General features: G+C 40.8%; 3 protein-coding genes across 8 annotated transcripts in view; 1 reads left to right on the plus strand and 2 right to left on the minus strand.

Annotated features, from left to right (window-relative positions):
- Positions 1–8,351, minus strand: part of brat (brain tumor) — a 95,157-nt gene extending 86,806 nt beyond the window's left edge. For 2 of the 6 annotated variants that reach the window (XM_067764248.1, XM_067764250.1), the window contains exon 1: positions 7,816–8,068. The gene's annotated coding sequence lies outside the window, so the exon portion shown is untranslated. Of the gene's footprint in view, positions 1–7,693; positions 7,711–7,815; positions 8,069–8,193 lie in introns of those variants that run through there. The other 4 variants (XM_067764246.1, XM_067764249.1, XM_067764247.1 and 1 more) reach the window with 4 other exon arrangements.
- Positions 8,352–12,756: 4,405 nt separating this feature from the next.
- Positions 12,757–13,931, plus strand: DCTN6-p27 (dynactin subunit 6). Its single transcript, XM_067769326.1, has 3 exons — positions 12,757–12,906; positions 12,966–13,413; positions 13,681–13,931. Exons 1-3 carry the CDS (start codon positions 12,857–12,859, stop codon positions 13,780–13,782), a joined length of 600 nt encoding a protein of 199 aa, XP_067625427.1. The 5' UTR covers positions 12,757–12,856; the 3' UTR covers positions 13,783–13,931.
- Positions 13,801–14,366, minus strand: Polr1D (RNA polymerases I and III subunit AC2 l(2)37Cg). The gene is made up of 2 exons (XM_067769327.1): positions 14,180–14,366; positions 13,801–14,125 (listed from the first exon to the last, which is right to left on the minus strand). Exons 1-2 carry the CDS (start codon positions 14,357–14,359, stop codon positions 13,820–13,822), a joined length of 486 nt encoding a protein of 161 aa, XP_067625428.1. The 5' UTR covers positions 14,360–14,366; the 3' UTR covers positions 13,801–13,819.
- Positions 14,367–17,683: the final 3,317 nt, after the last annotated feature.

Below are 17,683 nucleotides of genomic sequence, written 5' to 3' on the forward strand. Positions count from 1 at the left end.
AGGCGTAGTCACCCGTCACTTACCCCCAGAGTGGCGACGTCTCCCCTTATGCACTTCAGAATTCTGCAGTTAAACTGTAATGGACTAACTGGGAAGATTACGGAGATAGTCGATTTCATGAAGCGGCACAACATCCGCATTGCTGCGATTCAAGAGACTAAACTCACAGCAAGATCTGCATTGCAGACCTGCTCTGGGTATAACGTCCACAGGAAAGGCCGCGAGAGCGGAAATGGAGACGGTCTCGCGTTTATCATACACCACTCTGTGCAATATTATATATTTGATCCTGGCATCGACCGCAGGGACAATGTCTTAGAACGTCAAGGCCTATCTGTCCGGTCAGGCGATGCAAACCTAGAAATCATCAACATCTACATCCCTCCTGCCACCTGTTGCCCCAGTGGATACCGCCCTAATATCAGGGCCTTACTCACTGGCAACAATCCCATTATCTTAGGCGATTTCAATGCCCATCATGATCTATGGCATTCAAACTTGCGGGCGGACAGTAGGGGGAGATTTTGGCGGATCAAATAGAAGAAACGACGTTCTGCACAATAAACGGAGACGCCCCCACACGTATGGTAGGAAGCTGTCACAGCTCGCCAGATATCTCAATCGTGAGCGCAGAACTCGTAAACTGCGTCAACTGGCAGCCGATTGTAACATTGGCATCCGACCACCTGCCCATACTTATTTCGCTTGAGCGTACCGCCGACTTCATCGTCACTGAAAAACGCACTTTCATAAACTTCAAAAAAGGAAAGTGTGAAGAATATAAATCCTTTACAGACAGCCGCCAAGCTGCCCTCCCTATCCCGAAATCCGGCCCACTTCCCGGCGGAGGCCGCAAACTTAGCGAGAGAACGTGACCTTATAAGACAGCTTGATCCAGGCGACCCCCAAATAAGGGATATAAACCAACGCATCAGATTGCTTGTGGATGAACACAAGCGAGCGAAATGGGAGGAGCACCTAAGAGGTTGTAACCTCTCTACCGGTGTGGGTAAACTTTGGTCCACCGTAAAGTCCCTATCGAATCCGACTAAGCACAAAGACAAAGTTTCCATCGCCTTCGGCGACAAAGTGCTGTCGGACGCGAAAAATTGCGCGAGCGCTTTCTGCCGACAATATATAATGCATCCTACGGTCGACAAAGATAGACGGAGAGCCAATAGACACGCAAATAAACACAAATTCAGCGCGTCACCAATCACCATCACCGCTAAAGAGGTTGAGGACGCCATTGGTCGTGCTAAACCATCCAAAGCAGTGGGCCCAGACGGCATAGCCATGCCGATGCTTAAAAGCCTAGGGAAAGAGGGTTTCAAATATTTAGCGCATGTCTTCAATCTGTCTCTTTCCGCCTTTGTTATACCAGAGAAATGGAAAATGGCCAAGGTGGTCCCGCCACTAAAGCCTGGGAAACCAGTTAACATAGGTGAGTCGTATCGTCCGATATCTCTCCTATCGCCAGTGGCAAAGACGCTTGAAGTCATTTTGCTCCCTTATTTCCAAGCAAATTTGCAGCTAGCCCCTCATTAGCATGGCTTCAGAAAACTCCATAGCACTACCACCGCCCTAAATGCCATTAGCACCCAGATAAATTGCGGTTTAAATACCACCACCATAGAACAGTACTCGTAGCGCTAGACCTATCAAAAGCTTTTGATACGGTCAACCATGGCTCGTTACTGCAGGACCTGGAAGGGTCTACCCTTCCCCCATGTCTTAAAAGGTGGACCGCAAATTATCTGGGTGGTCGGCAGGCATCGGTGGAATTTAGAAACGAAACATCAAAACCAAGGAGAATTAAACAAGGGGTGCCACAGGGTGGTGTCCTATCCCCACTTTTGTTTAATTTCTACATATCTAAGCTACCTTCACCACCGGAAGGAGCCACAATCGTTTCCTACGCCGATGACTGCACAATAATGGCCACAGGCCCAGGCCCAAAGATCGATGCGCTATGCAATAAAATAAACGGCTACATCCCTGATCTCTCCAGTTTTTTCGCCTCGCGAAACCTGGCATTATCACCGACTAAATCTTCCGCGACCTTATTTACAACATGGACGCCCCAAATGTCGACCATTTTGAACATCCACGTCGATGGCACTACGCTACCGACTGTCCTACACCCCAAAATCTTGGGTGTGACGTTTGATCAGGATCTACATTTTGGTGAGCACGCAGCCGCAATTGTTCCGAGAATTCAGAGCCGTAACAAAATCCTCAAATCCCTGGCAGTACTTGGGGAAAAGATAAAGAAACGCTCATGATTACATACAAAGCAATTAGCCAGCCGATTACGTGCTACGCGTCACCCATATGGTCGCCAAGCCTAAAAATCACCCACTGGAAGAAACTACAGGCCTGCCAAACTACTGCTCTCAGAATCGCCACGGGCTGTCTTCTTATGTCCCCAGAACACCATCTGCATAATGAGGCGAGAATACTCCCCATCAGGGAGAGAAATGAGATGCTGACCAAACAGTTCCTGTTGAATACCCAGAAACCTGGGCATCCCAACAGACATCTAATTGATGAACCAGCACCGCCTAGGGGCTTAAGGAGTCATCTCCGTAAGCATTTTGAGGAAATACGGCACCTGAGAACACAGCCGTATGAAGTGAAAAAACAAAGGCAGGTCCTTGGTGAACTCCATAAACAGGCGTCGGAATTGCCGGGAATTGCCCGGTGAATCCAGTACTTAACGAAAATTATCCAAAACTTACGGAAGAGGAACGCATACTCCCCAGGGAAACGCGTGTCACTCTTGCTCAACTTCGTTCTGGATACTGTAACAGGTTAAACTCTTACCTATCCAGAATCAACCCCGACATACAAAATGTATGCCCCGCTTGCAATGTGTCCCCACATGACACCAACCATCTCTTCAATTGTAATGTGGAACCAACGCCTTTAACACCCCGTTCCTTATGGTCCACCCCTGTTGAAACGGCAAGTTTCCTTGGACTCCCGTTAGAGGATATTGATGACAATTTGTGATCGGTCGCGGCTATTAGGTGGGGCGAGCATTGCTACAACAACAACAACATCGGAACTACCAACGAGATATAAAGGATCTTGGTGAAATAAGTGTCGACTCTTTAGCCTACCGTTTGATAAATCGTAATATACCATTGGCTTTATATATAGTAGTTGAGATATGTAGGCTAAAACTTAATTTCGGATCAAAAAGAACGCCTATCTAGAGTAAATACAAGACGGTGAAGGTCAGATAGGCAACGTTGCAGTCGTCGCATCTGTCATACTTTACCAATTTTCTACTTTTGACATGTCACCCACGTCACATATGTGGCACTTAAAGTTTGCCATTATTAATAGTCTCTGTTGGAGTTCGGTTTTGGGTTTCAACTGGGAAGCGTCAGCTATCCACAGCTCAAATAAAAATATTTTTAGGCTTGGTTTGGTTGAGCTGGAAACAAAAAATAGGATGGAGGGATAGCTTGACGCTCCCCTGATGTGAACGTGGGAGGTTGGGATGGGCAGAGCATGCTTGGGCCTGTCTTAAGGATAGGTTTTGTCCTCCCAACATGAAGTGACAAATAGTTTTGAAATACATATTGCTTATTTTGTGCCTGGCATGGTGCTATTGAGAAACCAAATTATTCCGAACTTTGTGCCTGGCGTGGTGCCATTTAAAAACCAAATTACTATTGATTTTGGCTGCATTCCAGATTTTATCTTTTTTTCACAATTCTTAATTGCACGCTTGTGATACCTACAAACGCCTGAGCTGAGTTTTGTCAGCGATTGCCTTGTACTACAGCGCCATACATTTGCCTGCTAGATGTTTGCATCATACCACTGGGCTCTTCATATCCACTTATGCAGTGATAATGGTTTCTATCAAACAAACGGCTTGTCAGAGCTTACTGAACATGGAGAAAACTGACTAAAAAATAATATAGAACAATTTTTTGTCTAAACTCATCACAATTGTTGAAGCCCCGTCATATAAAATGTTTAATGCAGCATCGTGCGCTGGCCGATAAGTGAACTCCATGTATTTCCATGGAGACCGACAAATAGAGCCATCACCACAGCCATCTGATATGTAAAAAGAGCCAACTCTGAAGCAAAACAGGAGAAGAATTACGCACTTGTTTGGCTAAAAGTCCTTTCCGACTTTGCAATATCATTATTTTTCCCATGTTAGCAAGTATTTTACCAAGCGGAAATGCTGTCAATACACAGGGCTGTGAATCATCTCGGGTCTATGCCTAAGGATGGTAACGAGATGGCTCAGCACTTCAGTATCAGCCTTATAGGGGTACCTGGCACAGGTATATTGAAGGCAACTGCAGAGCAGACGTGCTGGCCAGAAGAGGCATCACCGACCATATCCTTCCGGGAAATGATTCGGTAGGTATACCCATGGCCACTTTCAGGCTTCGTGTGAGCACAAGCATTATAAGAATTGCAAATGGACTATGGTCAGCCATATCATCGTGTGAGACATCCAGGCTAACCTGGCCCTCATATGACAAGGGACGCACAAGAGCGCTCCTGATTTTAAACAAATCAGTTCTATCTTCCCTGATAAGGGTTCTAACAGGTCATTGTTTAATAGGCACGCATGGTGCTAGAATGGGGGTAACGACCTTCGACTATTGACGCAGCTGCAGATATACAGAAGAGGGGGTGTCCAGCACCTTCTCTGTCATTGTCCAGCGCTTAGTAGGCGTAGGTTGGCCATCCTTCGTAAACCTCTTCTATATGACCTTGCTGAGGTCTCTAGCAAAATACATAAATTCCACGAAGTGGTTTGACCCGCTTTAGGCAGGGTAGGGGTCCTCTTCGAGACCCTATAGGGTATTACAATGGGCCCATTAGTGGCCTAAGTAGTGAGCTGTTACCAAAGTGTCCAGCTCAGCCCTCGCAACCTAACCTAAGTATTTTTCTAGTATAGTGGGAATGTTTATTAGTGCTTCGACAATTTTTTTATGTAAATGAACAAGCCGAAATAAGTTTCAACTGATAAAAAATCTGAAGTTCTTTTATATTCTCTTTTGCATCAAGATTCATGAACTGGAGAAATTTCATTGCGACTCGGTTATTAAAAGTACGTGCACACTAAAGCATCGAGTCCCGGGAATTCCGATCCCGAATCACGGGATTCGCGATCTACTTTGCCTTCCCGAAATCCCGGGATTTTATTTATTAAAGTCCCGGGATTTCCGAAATCTCACATTGGAAATTTAGAAAACTTTCAATTTATGATTTGTGTCGCGGTTTCTTATTTCGGCACCTTCTATTTTTAAATCAAATCTTTTTTTTATTTGTTTATAAAATTTGTACTGAATTATTTTCAAAACATTGGATTGAAATACATGTTTTTGTTAAACAAATATCGGTAAAATTCTAGTTGAGGGGTCGACTGCTAATACGTTACCAAAAATATCGAGAGAGGTATCAAGCGATGCGTCTTGACTTCGACAACAATAATCCGAAGGCGGAAAAGAAAAATTGTTTCACTGTCTGGAGATATTTTAGTTGGTGATTTTCATGTGGTTGTTGAAATGTTAGCGTCCCCACGCGCTTATTGACACCTCTCCCGATATTTTTGGACGAGGTTTACCTGTTATTGGCGGCCACCGTGGTGTGATGGTAGCGTGCTCCGCCTACCACACCGTATGCCCTGTGTTCGCACCCCGGACAAAGCAACATCAAAATTTTAGAAATAAGGTTTTTAAATGGTAATAGTCTAGTTGAGGGGTCGACTGCTAATACGCTACCAAAAATATCGAGAGAGGTGTCAAACGACGCGTCTTGACATCCGATGGCGGAAAATAAAAATTTTAACGCGTTCAAAAGATATTAACGAAAAACCGAAAAAAGACCCACGGGTACCTCTGAAACTGGGGGTCGGATCCATAGTATTTTTGCGCAGAACACCTTTCTGCGTTGGCGGCCTACGGCCGCGCTTATAAAAAATAACCCTGGGCTACGCCATGCCAAGCTACCGCCACGGTGATGCACAATTTTTTGTGGGTATGAACACAACAACAACCACATGGAAATCGCCAACTTTAACTGCAAATATCTCCGGACAGGGATGAAATTTTTCATTTCCGCCCCCAGATTATTGTTCTCGAGATTAATACGCGTCTTTTGACACCACACTCGGTAGCGTATTAGCAGTCGACCCCTCAACTAGACTATTACCTTTTAAATTAGAAGAAAATTTTCTAAACGGGGTCGCCCCTCGGCAGTGTTTGGCAAGCGCTCCGGGTGTATTTCTGCCATGAAAAGCTCTCAGTGAAAACTCATCTGCCTTGCAGATGCCGTTCGGAGTCTGCATAAAACATGTAGGTCCCGTCCGGCCAATTTGTAGGGAAAAGCAAGAGGAGCACGACGCAAATTGGAAGGGAAGCTCGGTCTTAGATCTCTTCGGAGGTTATCGCGCCTTACATTTATTTTTTTTTATTTTACCAGTTATGAGCTAAAGTAAAGAATTACAAAAAATTGGCTCAAATTCTCGTGGTTATTGTATTCATAGTGTACCTATACCAAGTGTGTTCACTAAGCGATAAACGTCAAAACTACAAACAGCCTCGCTCACCTGATGGAAATCTCAGGTCTAGAGTCGCATTTTTGGTCTCAACGACAACATTTTTGACTACCAATCGTATCGACTTTTTCAATTTTTCAATCATTCGGCGCACTCGGTAATGGTATCCATTTTGAATTCGCTGTCATTCCGAATCCAGCGAGTGCCTGTCAGAATGCTTGACAGATAAGTCAACACACTTGTACTTGTACACTATGATTGTATTTTGCCAGATTTGTTGTACACACACACTAATGCGAAAAGGGGTTCTGTGCAGATATAATTGACGTTGACACGAATGTGGCAAAAAAATAGTAGTAAAATCCCAACCGTTGAGTTAATCAAGAATACCGAACGCTGCATTCAAAAAGTGATCACTCAACGACTGATCAACAGATTTGTATGCTGTAACCGCCCAATGCAACTGTTTCCGCAACTGTGAACTTCATCACAAAAAAGGGGAAACGAGTTGGTAGTTGAAACACGACGACGCGCATTAGTCACCTTCCACATTTCACGAGTGTACACACAAGTTAACATGTATATTTGCTTCCGCTCCATTCATATACCCATTCTCATCCACACATTGTGTACATTTTTCTCTTTCTCCAAGAACAAAATTAAGCATTTCGAAGTGGCGCGTTTTCGTGGTGGTCGTCTAGCAGCTACTTATAAACATATTTGTAACTAGATATATATATATTTATAATACACTGAAGCAGGGACCTTTATATGCCTTTGCATGTATATATATATACAAATATCTGTACATGTAACACTCGCCCAGGCGATTGCATATTAAATATAACAAAAAGTACATAACTAAAACCGGGGGCAATAGCGCCTTTATGTAGATATCTATTTAGATTTCGACACAATCTGTTACAGTTAACTTCTGGGTTGTTTATGGAAGAATATGTACATATACACAATTCAAAAAAAAAAAAGTTATAAAATGCATTTTTTTACACCAGAGCACTTTTTCTAATAATTAACAAAAGTGTAATAATATATGACTATCAGCGCGTGTGTTATGGATACACAATTGGATTTTTAGCATCAAATACCTAATAGCCATATATTTTCCATGAAAACAAAAATTCTTCACACCGAATAAAATTACACTGGAAATTGCTTCCGCCTTAATTTCTGGTATACCAAAAACCTCATTGCACAAATTATAGCAACTTATTTCACGTTAATTATAACAATCGTGATAAACTGCGACAAACCTGATAACTTCAGTGCAATTATTTGAACGTGGTATGTATATATTTATTTTACTTCTGGGGAAGATTACTATAGGGCAGCCACCTTTGGCTACAATTAGAAATGTTACAATGTATTAAACGTGTGTGCTCCGCAAGCAATGCTGTCTTTTGCCGTTGTTTATGTGTTGGAATAACCAACGACGAAGCAGCACCAAAAGGCAGGGCGATTTTAACTCGCGTAACTTTTAGCGAATTCTCTCGCACTTTTTGTATGCATGACGCAAAGATGAATATTAAGAACAAAAATTTTATACTCAGCACTTTTCAATTAGACGTTTTATGGATTTTAATGGGCCAACGAATTGTTTTATTATTGCTAAAGTAGAACTACTATTTCACCTTTTAGTTATTTAATAACATTATACTTAATTTAATTTATAGATTTACTTTGTGCCGATGCGCGTTTACTTGCGATATTTAATTATTGTGGGATTAACTGCTGCAACTACTAACAAAAACTGAAAGAATCGGAATAGAACAGAAACAACGAAGCAGCGCCATTAAAATGCGGAAACAAACAGTGTTGCATTTACACCTAGTAGAGCTGCCGTCAATCATATTAATAGCTTATTGTAACCATTGTAAAGGTTCATGCACATTATACCATTGTGAATGATGACATTATACGAGGCGACAAGTTGCGTGAAAATATTCTTTGCATGTATTCGTATAGAGCCATGCACATGTAGCGACTGTCGTACGTCACGACACGACCAAGTTGGTCAACTAGCAACTAGGCAAAAATGCCGCAAATATTTTGTCGGAACGTGTCGCTACATGTCGCGTCTAATGTGCATGAACCTTAAAAGGGTGCAACTAAGATTTGTATCAGCTGTTCGTTCACAGCTAAGCTTACCTGACCATAGCGCTTACTCTATTTCCTTTTTAAAGCCGGAGTCATTGGTGCCGTATGTCGTATCGCTGTATCCGTATCCCTAACGTAATCAGCTGTTTATCGTTACGACGGTAAACCAAAACCCAATTGGTTGGCTACGATACGGTTACGACCTTAGCGGCACCAATAATCGATTGCATTCATTCTCATAAGGTTGGTCGAATCAGCTGTTAAAAGATTACCGATACGGTTACCGATAAAGCACCAATGTCTCCAGCTTAAGCCGGAGTCATTGGTGCCGTATGTCGGTTCGCTGTATCCGTATCCCTAACTTAAGCTGGAGACATTGGTGCTTTATCGGTAACCGTATCGGTAACCTTTTAACAGATGATTCGACCAATCTTATGAGAATCAATGCAATCGATTATTGGTGCCGCTAAGGTCGTAACCGTATCGTAGCCAACCAATTGGGTTTTGGTTTACCGTCGTAACGATAAACAGCTGATTACGTTAGGGATACGGATACAGCGATACGACATACGGCACCAATGACTTCGGCTATAATCAGCTGTTTATCGTTACGACGGTAAACCAAAACCCAATTGGTTGGCTACGATAAGGTTACGACCATAGCGGAACCAGTAATCGATTGCATTGATTCTCATAAGGTTGGTCGAATCAGCTGTTAAAAGGTTACCGATACGGTTACCGATAAAGCACCAATGCCTCCAGCTTTATTTATGGAGTCTATTCGTTAGGGTTGTTCTACTTTGGCTGTTTAGTTGAAGTATGTGTAATAGCCCTGCAAAAATGCTCCACTTCATCTGACTAGTAATTTACGATCATTGTAGTAGTCATATTCATAGTCACATTTGCATGGACGAGGGTAGATTTTTGACCAAATTTTCTGCTTAGTTCCTATTAATGTGATCGTGCCGTGCGGCTGTGTGCGTTTCTGGTCACACGATTTTTGTTGGGAGCTGTAGTATTGTTTTTTGCGGATAACTTATATTAAAAGGGACAGTGAGAGTAAACGTCTAGAAAAGGGGTCTACGACGCGTATTGACCCCAGAGGGTTAGGAGGCTTAGAATATACCCGCGGAAGAGGCGACTAAAATACCAAATTCATTGAAGGGGTTGCGAGTGCAATATATAGCTTCCCCAACCCAATTGTCAAACTTATCTACTCGTGGGGATCCTGTTTCTTTAACAGCCGAGGCTCTGGTGACCCCAAGTTCATCATGGGTCTAGAGAATTGGCGGGGGGTGGGGGGACTAGAAAGTTTCGTGTGGTTGCTGTTGTTGTTGTAGCGATAAGGTTGCTCCCCGAAGGCTTTGGGGAGTGTTATCGATGGGTCCTTTGCCGGATACAGATCCGGTACCCTCCGGTAACACAGCACCATTAAGGCGCTAGCGCGACCATCTCGGGAACGATTTATGTGGCCACATTAAACCTTCAGGCCATCCCTCCCTTCCCACCCCAAGTTCCATGAGAAGCTTGGGGTCGCCAGAGCCTCGTCTGTTAGTGAAACAGGTGAGCTTGACAATTGGGCTTGGAGAAGCTGTATATTGGGCTGGCAACCTGAATGTTTGCACTACACAGCCTCTTGAACTTCCTATTGCATACCTACCGCGGGTATATTCTGACCCCTAAACGCGGGGGGGTCATCATGTTGTCTTACCAAATCGTTGCCGAGATGTTCGCGCTAGTGCCTTAATGTTACCGGACCGTGCAGGATATGCAACCGCCAATGAACCATCAACATTGATAACATTATGATGGAATGAGAGAAGGTGGCGCATTGCGCATGTAAACATTAGTTCAGCTGTTCTTTATGGGCAATTTTTACGTTATTTTCCTTTAGCTCTTGTTTTTTTCTCTTTCTTTCATTCGCTGAAGCAGTCCAGTGTGACGTAGATGCGCAGAACGAAGCAATTTTGAACTCGTGAATGCACAATATTCTGTGTGTGATTTGTGGATAACACTCCCAATGCAATTGTATACGTGTTTCCGGCTTCGGATTATTGTTGTCGGGGTCAAGACGCGTCTTTTGACAGCTCTCTCGATATTTTTGGACCAGTATTAGCAGTCGACCCCTGTTCTAGACTATTACCCAATTTTCATGTGGTTGTTGTAATTTTGTTGTATACAGGAAAAAATTTTGTATACAAAAAGATGTTGCACTGATTAAATTTTGGTCCCCCACCACTGATGAACCGACCAAAGTGAATTTTAAACGTGTGCGGCAGAAGGTCGTCAACGCAGACAGGCGTTCGGAGAAAAAATACTATAAATTTATTTAATTTAATTTAATTTAATTTATTTATTATTACGGCTGTTTAGGCCTAAAACTTAAACTACTAAGTACAATTCATTATTATATCATTTATTTCTATTGAATATGCTGTTGGAATGCCATGTGATTCCGATCAGCATATTTACAGGCGTAACAAACGGACGAGTCTGGGAGCCAGTCATTTGAGGAAGGTTGGAAAGGACGCGTTTCCAATCCTCCAGGGCTCCCAGCTTAAGGCAACAAAATTTGGAACTTATATTTTTCAATTATATTTGTATTTTAAGCTGTCGGAATGTATTGGTCTCCGGTAAACACAGCTAAACATGTCTTTGGATGTTGGAAATTGAAGTGTACCCAATAACCCCTCAACTTTGTTTAGTAAAGACGCTGTCGGAACGCATGAAGATTCCGATCAGCACATCTCAAAATATATTGGGAGGTTGAAAAGGACGTGTTTCCAATCCCCCTGCTCCAACTTTTGTTTGACCTTATTTTGGTTACACATCATATAATTTTATTGTTATATTAATGCTGTCGGAATGCGAGTGATCCCGATCAGCAACAGTATATATAGGCTGAAAATACCGAATTCCAGCGAAATTTGTTGTTGGAACTGTCTGGAGTTACAGGTGGCGACTGATTTTCTTTTCCTTAGGGCCGGGTGCATTGTATTTTGCTGCTACCAGTACTACCATTCCTTTTTCGCGCTCCAGTATCGGTAGATAGATAGATAGATAGATAGTTAATTGAGGATCGCACTGCGACCATTGGTCTATTGTGCCCTCATCTGCTTCACAACACCTCATCCAAGCCGACATCTCTGATGAACCATAGCAGTTCACCTGGCTTGAGGGATTTGATGTGAGTATGCTCTGGCCATGGTGAGCCCATAAACTTAGCTCTACGTCTTGAGATTGCATCGCACTCCAGGAGGATATGGTCCGCCGTCTCCGCTGATCTGTCACAAAATCGGCATGTGTTGTTTGATATTATACCCAGCTTTTGCATGTGGCTGTTCAGTCTGCAGTGTCCTGTAAGAATTGCTGTTAGAGTTCTTAGGTTATTTTTCGAGAGGCCTATAAATGCCCTGTATCGAGTTGTGCAATAACCCCCTAACAGTATGTCATGTAATATCTTTTGAACAAATAAAAATTTGTATTTTTTGCTCGGATTATTAATATAATACTGATGTCAAGGGGCGTCGTTTGACACCTGCCCCAACATTTTTGGACGCGTACTAGGAGTCGACTCCTGTAAGTACTCTCATTATATTAAAACCTTCCTAGAGAATATTCCACGGAAAGGCCATGCCACATCTAGCGATAGGAGCACTACGGGACGCATCAATGAGCGTCAAAGTTATTAAAATAGACAAAAAGGCCGTCGGATAAAGGGCTAATTAAACTTCCTTAGCCCTAACGCCATAGTCATAACCATCTCCAATGTGATCGATTAATGGTGCCTTAACCTAAAAATCGTGAAAATTTCATAAAAATGAAGAAAACGCAAAAAATTACATACATATTCCACAAAAAATAAGTCTCTTAGTCATAACGTATCCAAAACAATGAATAAAATCTACAAAAAGTTATTAAATTAACCAAATCAAATATTTTTAGGTTATGGATATGGCGAGAAACCAATTGGTTGGCTATGGTGTGGTTATGACGTTAACGTTATGGTATGGCACCATTGGGATAACATGCATTTGCCTTTAGGCTTGTAATCGATTATATTCTAATGTAAAATCGATACAAAAAGTGGCCAAGTGCGATACTGTGATTTTGCTTGACCTCGGGTGACTTCAGGCAATCAAAAGAACATATCACTGTGTAAATATTTGGCATCCAAGGCATTACATAGCTTTACAAATGATCCAAGACAAGAATTATATGGCCATGGCGAATACGGATCAAAATAAGTAAGACTATTTTTAAATTTAGAAATGTAAATAATTGGTTACTGTTTTGTTTGTTTTAGCATCAAGATAATGGCAAAGGCTATAGTATGTGAAGACTGCACTCTTAAGGGTGACATCACGATTTCTCCTGGATGTGTAATACACCCAAGTGCCACTATTATTGCTGAAGCTGGACCCATTGTACTAGGAGAAAATTGTATAGTTGAAGAATACACTACTATCGCGTTTCTTGTGCCAGCCGGTCAAACACTTGATCCATCAGTTGATGTACGAACTTTGAACATTGGGCCAAATAATGTTTTTGAAGTAGGTTGCACTGTAGAAGCTTGTCATATCGGAGAGAAGAATGTATTCGAAAGTAAAAGCCATGTTGGGCCTTTGGTATTTGTTTCAAATTGTTGTATTATTGGCGCAGGCGTTCAATTAACTTCAGAGCAAAAAATTTCAGAAAATACTGTTATTTACGGTAAAAATTGCCTACAAAGAGAAGCCATCGACAAACAAGGGGTAAGTAGCTAATGAATACAGAATGTTATACCATAAAAGATAAAGGTTAACTTAAGTTAATGAATAGCTAGCTTAGATTTCTCGAGAACTTAATAAATGAGAATCGGCAATTCACTTGAAATACCTTTAGAAGCGTCAGCTAAAATATAGTAAAATAAAGAAATACTGCAAAAAAAAAAAAAAAAATGGTAGCACAGCCGGACAAATGGAGAGAGCCAAAATAATTATATATTCACTGAATGCTTTAAACTTTTTTTTTTTTTTCAGTCTCAGACGCTACAAATCGACTTTCTTCGGAAGGTACTGCCAAACTACCACCACCTGCGGAAGCCAAATTACGATCCTAAAAAAATGCGCATAGCAGCTTAATTAAATCATAAGACAGTCTTTGTACGTGGATTTCTTTTTAAAGACCAACTTCATCATTTTTTTCAATAAACGATTTAACTTCAGATTCGAAGGTGTATATAATATGGTCACATAGCGTTTCCAAATCATCTAAACCTCTTTTTAAAATATCTATTGCTCTATTCTGATTTGATTGTATTCGAAAGTGCATTTTGTTTTCAGTTGGATGAGGAATCGTATAGCCACAAAAATCAACGTCTGGATACCGACTAATAATTGTTTTCAATGCATTTCCCAATGTATGTCCTTCAATCTGAAACACAAAAGTGCGTGAACCTTCACCACTGTTTTCATCGCCCGCTACCTGCAAAAAGAACATTTAACATGGTGCCAAAATTGGAATTATCCCGGTTCATACTTCTGCTAATGCGCCCATTGTAAATTTTAGTGTCCAAATTGTATCGACTCGTAGTTGATTCTGTTTTATACGCATGGTCGAACCATACAGGTGACAGGTAGAAATCAGCTGATTGGGTGCTTTAGAGCATGCATAGCGGAACGATACAAGGTGGCAGCATGGTGACATACCTACAAACATAAATAAAAATTTCATGTACTTTGTTTTTGTAAATTCGATGGACAAATGTCAAAATCGTACTGCACCGTATTTTGATGTATCAAATCAAATAAAAAAAGCTAAAAATCAGCTGTCCCATGCTGCCACCTTGTATCGTTCCGCCATGCTTTAGGGCGAATTAATGGTGACTTATAACCATAAAGCCATAACCAGATAAATCAGCTGATCGAACCTACCTTATGGAAAGGAATGTAATCGATTAATGGTGCCATACCATAACGCTAACGCCATAGCCAATCAATCGGTTTTTGGTTTCTCGCCATATCCATAACCTAAAAATATTTGAGTTGGTGAATTTAATAACTTTTTTTAGATTTTCGTCATTGTTTTGGATACGTTATGTCTAAGATACTTATTTTTTGTGGAATATGTTTGTAATTTTTTGCATTTTCATCATTTTTATGAACTTTTCACGATTTTTAGGTTAAGGCACAATTAATCGATCACATTGTGATGGTTATGGATATGGGTATGGTTACGACTATGGCGTTAGGGTTAAAAGCCAAATTAAACTTCCTTAACCCTAACGCCATAGTCGTAACCATACCCATATCCATAACCATCACAATGTGATCGATTAATTGTGCCTTAACCTAAAAATCGTGAAAAGTTCATAAAAATGATGAAAATGCAAAAAATTACAAACATATTCCACAAAAAATAAGTATCTTAGACATAACGTATCCAAAACAATGACGAAAATCTAAAAAAAGTTATTAAATTCACCAACTCAAATATTTTTAGGTTATGGATATGGCGAGAAACCAAAAACCAATTGATTGGCTATGGCGTTAGCGTTATGGTATGGCACCATTAATCGATTACATTCCTTTCCATAAGGTAGGTTCGATCAGCTGATTTATCTGGTTATGGCTTTATGGTTATAAGTCACCATTAATTCGCCCTTAAGGAAGTTTAATTTGGCTTTTAACCCTAACGCCATAGTCGTAACCATACCCATATCCATAACCATCACAATGTGATCGATTAATTGTGCCTTAACCTAAAAATCGTGAAAAGTTCATAAAAATGATGAAAATGCAAAAAATTACAAACATATTCCACAAAAAATAAGTATCCTAGACATAACGTATCCAAAACAATGACGAAAGTCTAAAAAAAGTTATTAAATTCACCAACTCAAATATTTTTAGGTTATGGATATGGCGAGAAACCAAAAACCAATTGATTGGCTATGGCGTTAGCGTTATGGTATGGCACCATTAATCGATTACATTCCTTTCCATAAGGTAGCTTCGATCAGCTGATTTATCTGGTTATGGCTTTATGGTTATAAGTCACCATTAATTCGCCCTTTATAACCATAAAGCCATAACCAGATAAAACAGCTGATCGAACCTACCTTAAGCGCCAAATACACGACACGAACATTTCCGCGAACATTCCCGTTATGTCATGTTTCTGCGACCTTTTCTGTCGTGTATGGTGGTGTTTGCCAGTTCGCGCAAATGTTCGCCAAAAATCAAAATATTTTAATTTTTTGGCGAACTGTTCGTGCGTGTATGGCGAAATAGCTCATAATCGTAGTAATTTCTGAACGGAACAGACGTGCGCGGAAAAGTAAAATGTACAATAAAAAATTTCTGAGTGAATTTATTGAAATGTATAAATCTTTGCCATCATTGTGACAAGTAAAAAGCAAAGATTATTGTAATAGATTTAAAAAGAATAATGATTATGCGACTTTAATCGAAAAATTAAAAGAAGTATCCTTTGCACCAAATTCTTTTTTACCGATCTTCTCTCTTTTTTTTACGCTTAATTGCCACAGAGAGCAATATTGTTGCAGCACAATTGTTGTCCGTATTCATCGCTGTCTGAAAGAGAACTAATGTTCGGCCAAAAGTTCGTATGGTGTATAGCCAAAGCTGCGAACAAGATTGCGGAATGTTCGCGGAAATGTTCGTGTCGTGTATTTGGCGCTTTATGGAAATCTATGTAATCGAGCTAGCGTTATGGTATGACACCATTAATCGATTACATTGATTTCCATAAGGTAGGTTCGATCAGCTGTTTTATCTGGTTATGGCTTTATTGTTATGTCACCATTAATTCGCCCTAAAGCATGGCGGAACGATACAAGGTGGCAGCATGGGACAGCTGATTATAACCTTTTTTATTTAATTTGATACACCAACTTCCGGCGCAGTGCGATTTTGACATAAGTCTATTTAATTACAAAAACAAAAAACATGGAATTTTTATCCGCATGTAAAGGGCCAATTAATGGAGACTTATAACCATAAAACCATAACCAGATAAAACAGCTGATCGAACCTACCTTATCGAAATCAATGTAATCGATTAATGGTGCCATACCATAACGCTAACGCCATAACCATACCACAGCTAACCAATTGGTTTTTGGTTTCGCGCCATATCCATAACCTAAAAATATTTGAGTTGGTGAATTTAATGACTTTTTGTAGATTGTTTTTGATACGTTATGACTAAGAGATTTATTTTTTGTGGAATATGTTTGTAATTTTTTGCGTTTCCTTCATTTTTATGAAATTTTTAGGTTAAGGTACCATTAATCGAACACATTGGAGATGGTTATGGATATGGGTATGGTAACGACTATGGCGTTAGGGTTAAGGAAGTTTAATTGGCCCTTAAGCCTACGTGCTATAACCTTTTATGGTTCCGCCAAGCGTCATACCAAAACAAAACGTGTCAAACGCTGGTGATAGCACCTTATCGATAGCTGATTTTTACAGCTAATCAATATTGTAACGAATTTAGAAAAACTTCGCTTATTTTACACCTTCTGCTAACGTTCGAATCACTAAACTGTTGAATAAATAACTCCACTATTCAATAATGCAAAATGGCCTTTATTAAAGTTCTTCACAATAACACTACTATTGCTCACCAGATAGCATTTTAAATCAAAGTGATTGTCGTGCCTCTACTGTTGCTGCCTTTTATACTCGGGATTTTTCGTTCGCATACTTCTAGGCGCTTCCATTTCTAGAACTTACTAGCTAGTTATCTGCTATAAAATTATAACTACAGATGCACGTGTGTAACTTCTCATATGCGCGTATATATGTGAGCGATACATGCACAAACCATTGCCTACTTTTGGGAGCATCTCAATATATGCATGTGTTTGTGCATTTCTTCTCCGCTGCGTGTTGTTATGGTTTACGCATCTACGATGGAGCAGTAAGGAAGGCGGTCGGCATGATGTAGTGGTGCACAGTGGCTAGTCATTGTCGGCTGGGGCGGGTCCTTGCCAACCTTACTGTTCCTGCGCCA

Source organism: Eurosta solidaginis, chromosome 2 (genome assembly GCF_040869045.1).
Source record: "Eurosta solidaginis isolate ZX-2024a chromosome 2, ASM4086904v1, whole genome shotgun sequence".
Lineage (NCBI taxonomy): Eukaryota > Metazoa > Arthropoda > Insecta > Diptera > Tephritidae > Eurosta > Eurosta solidaginis.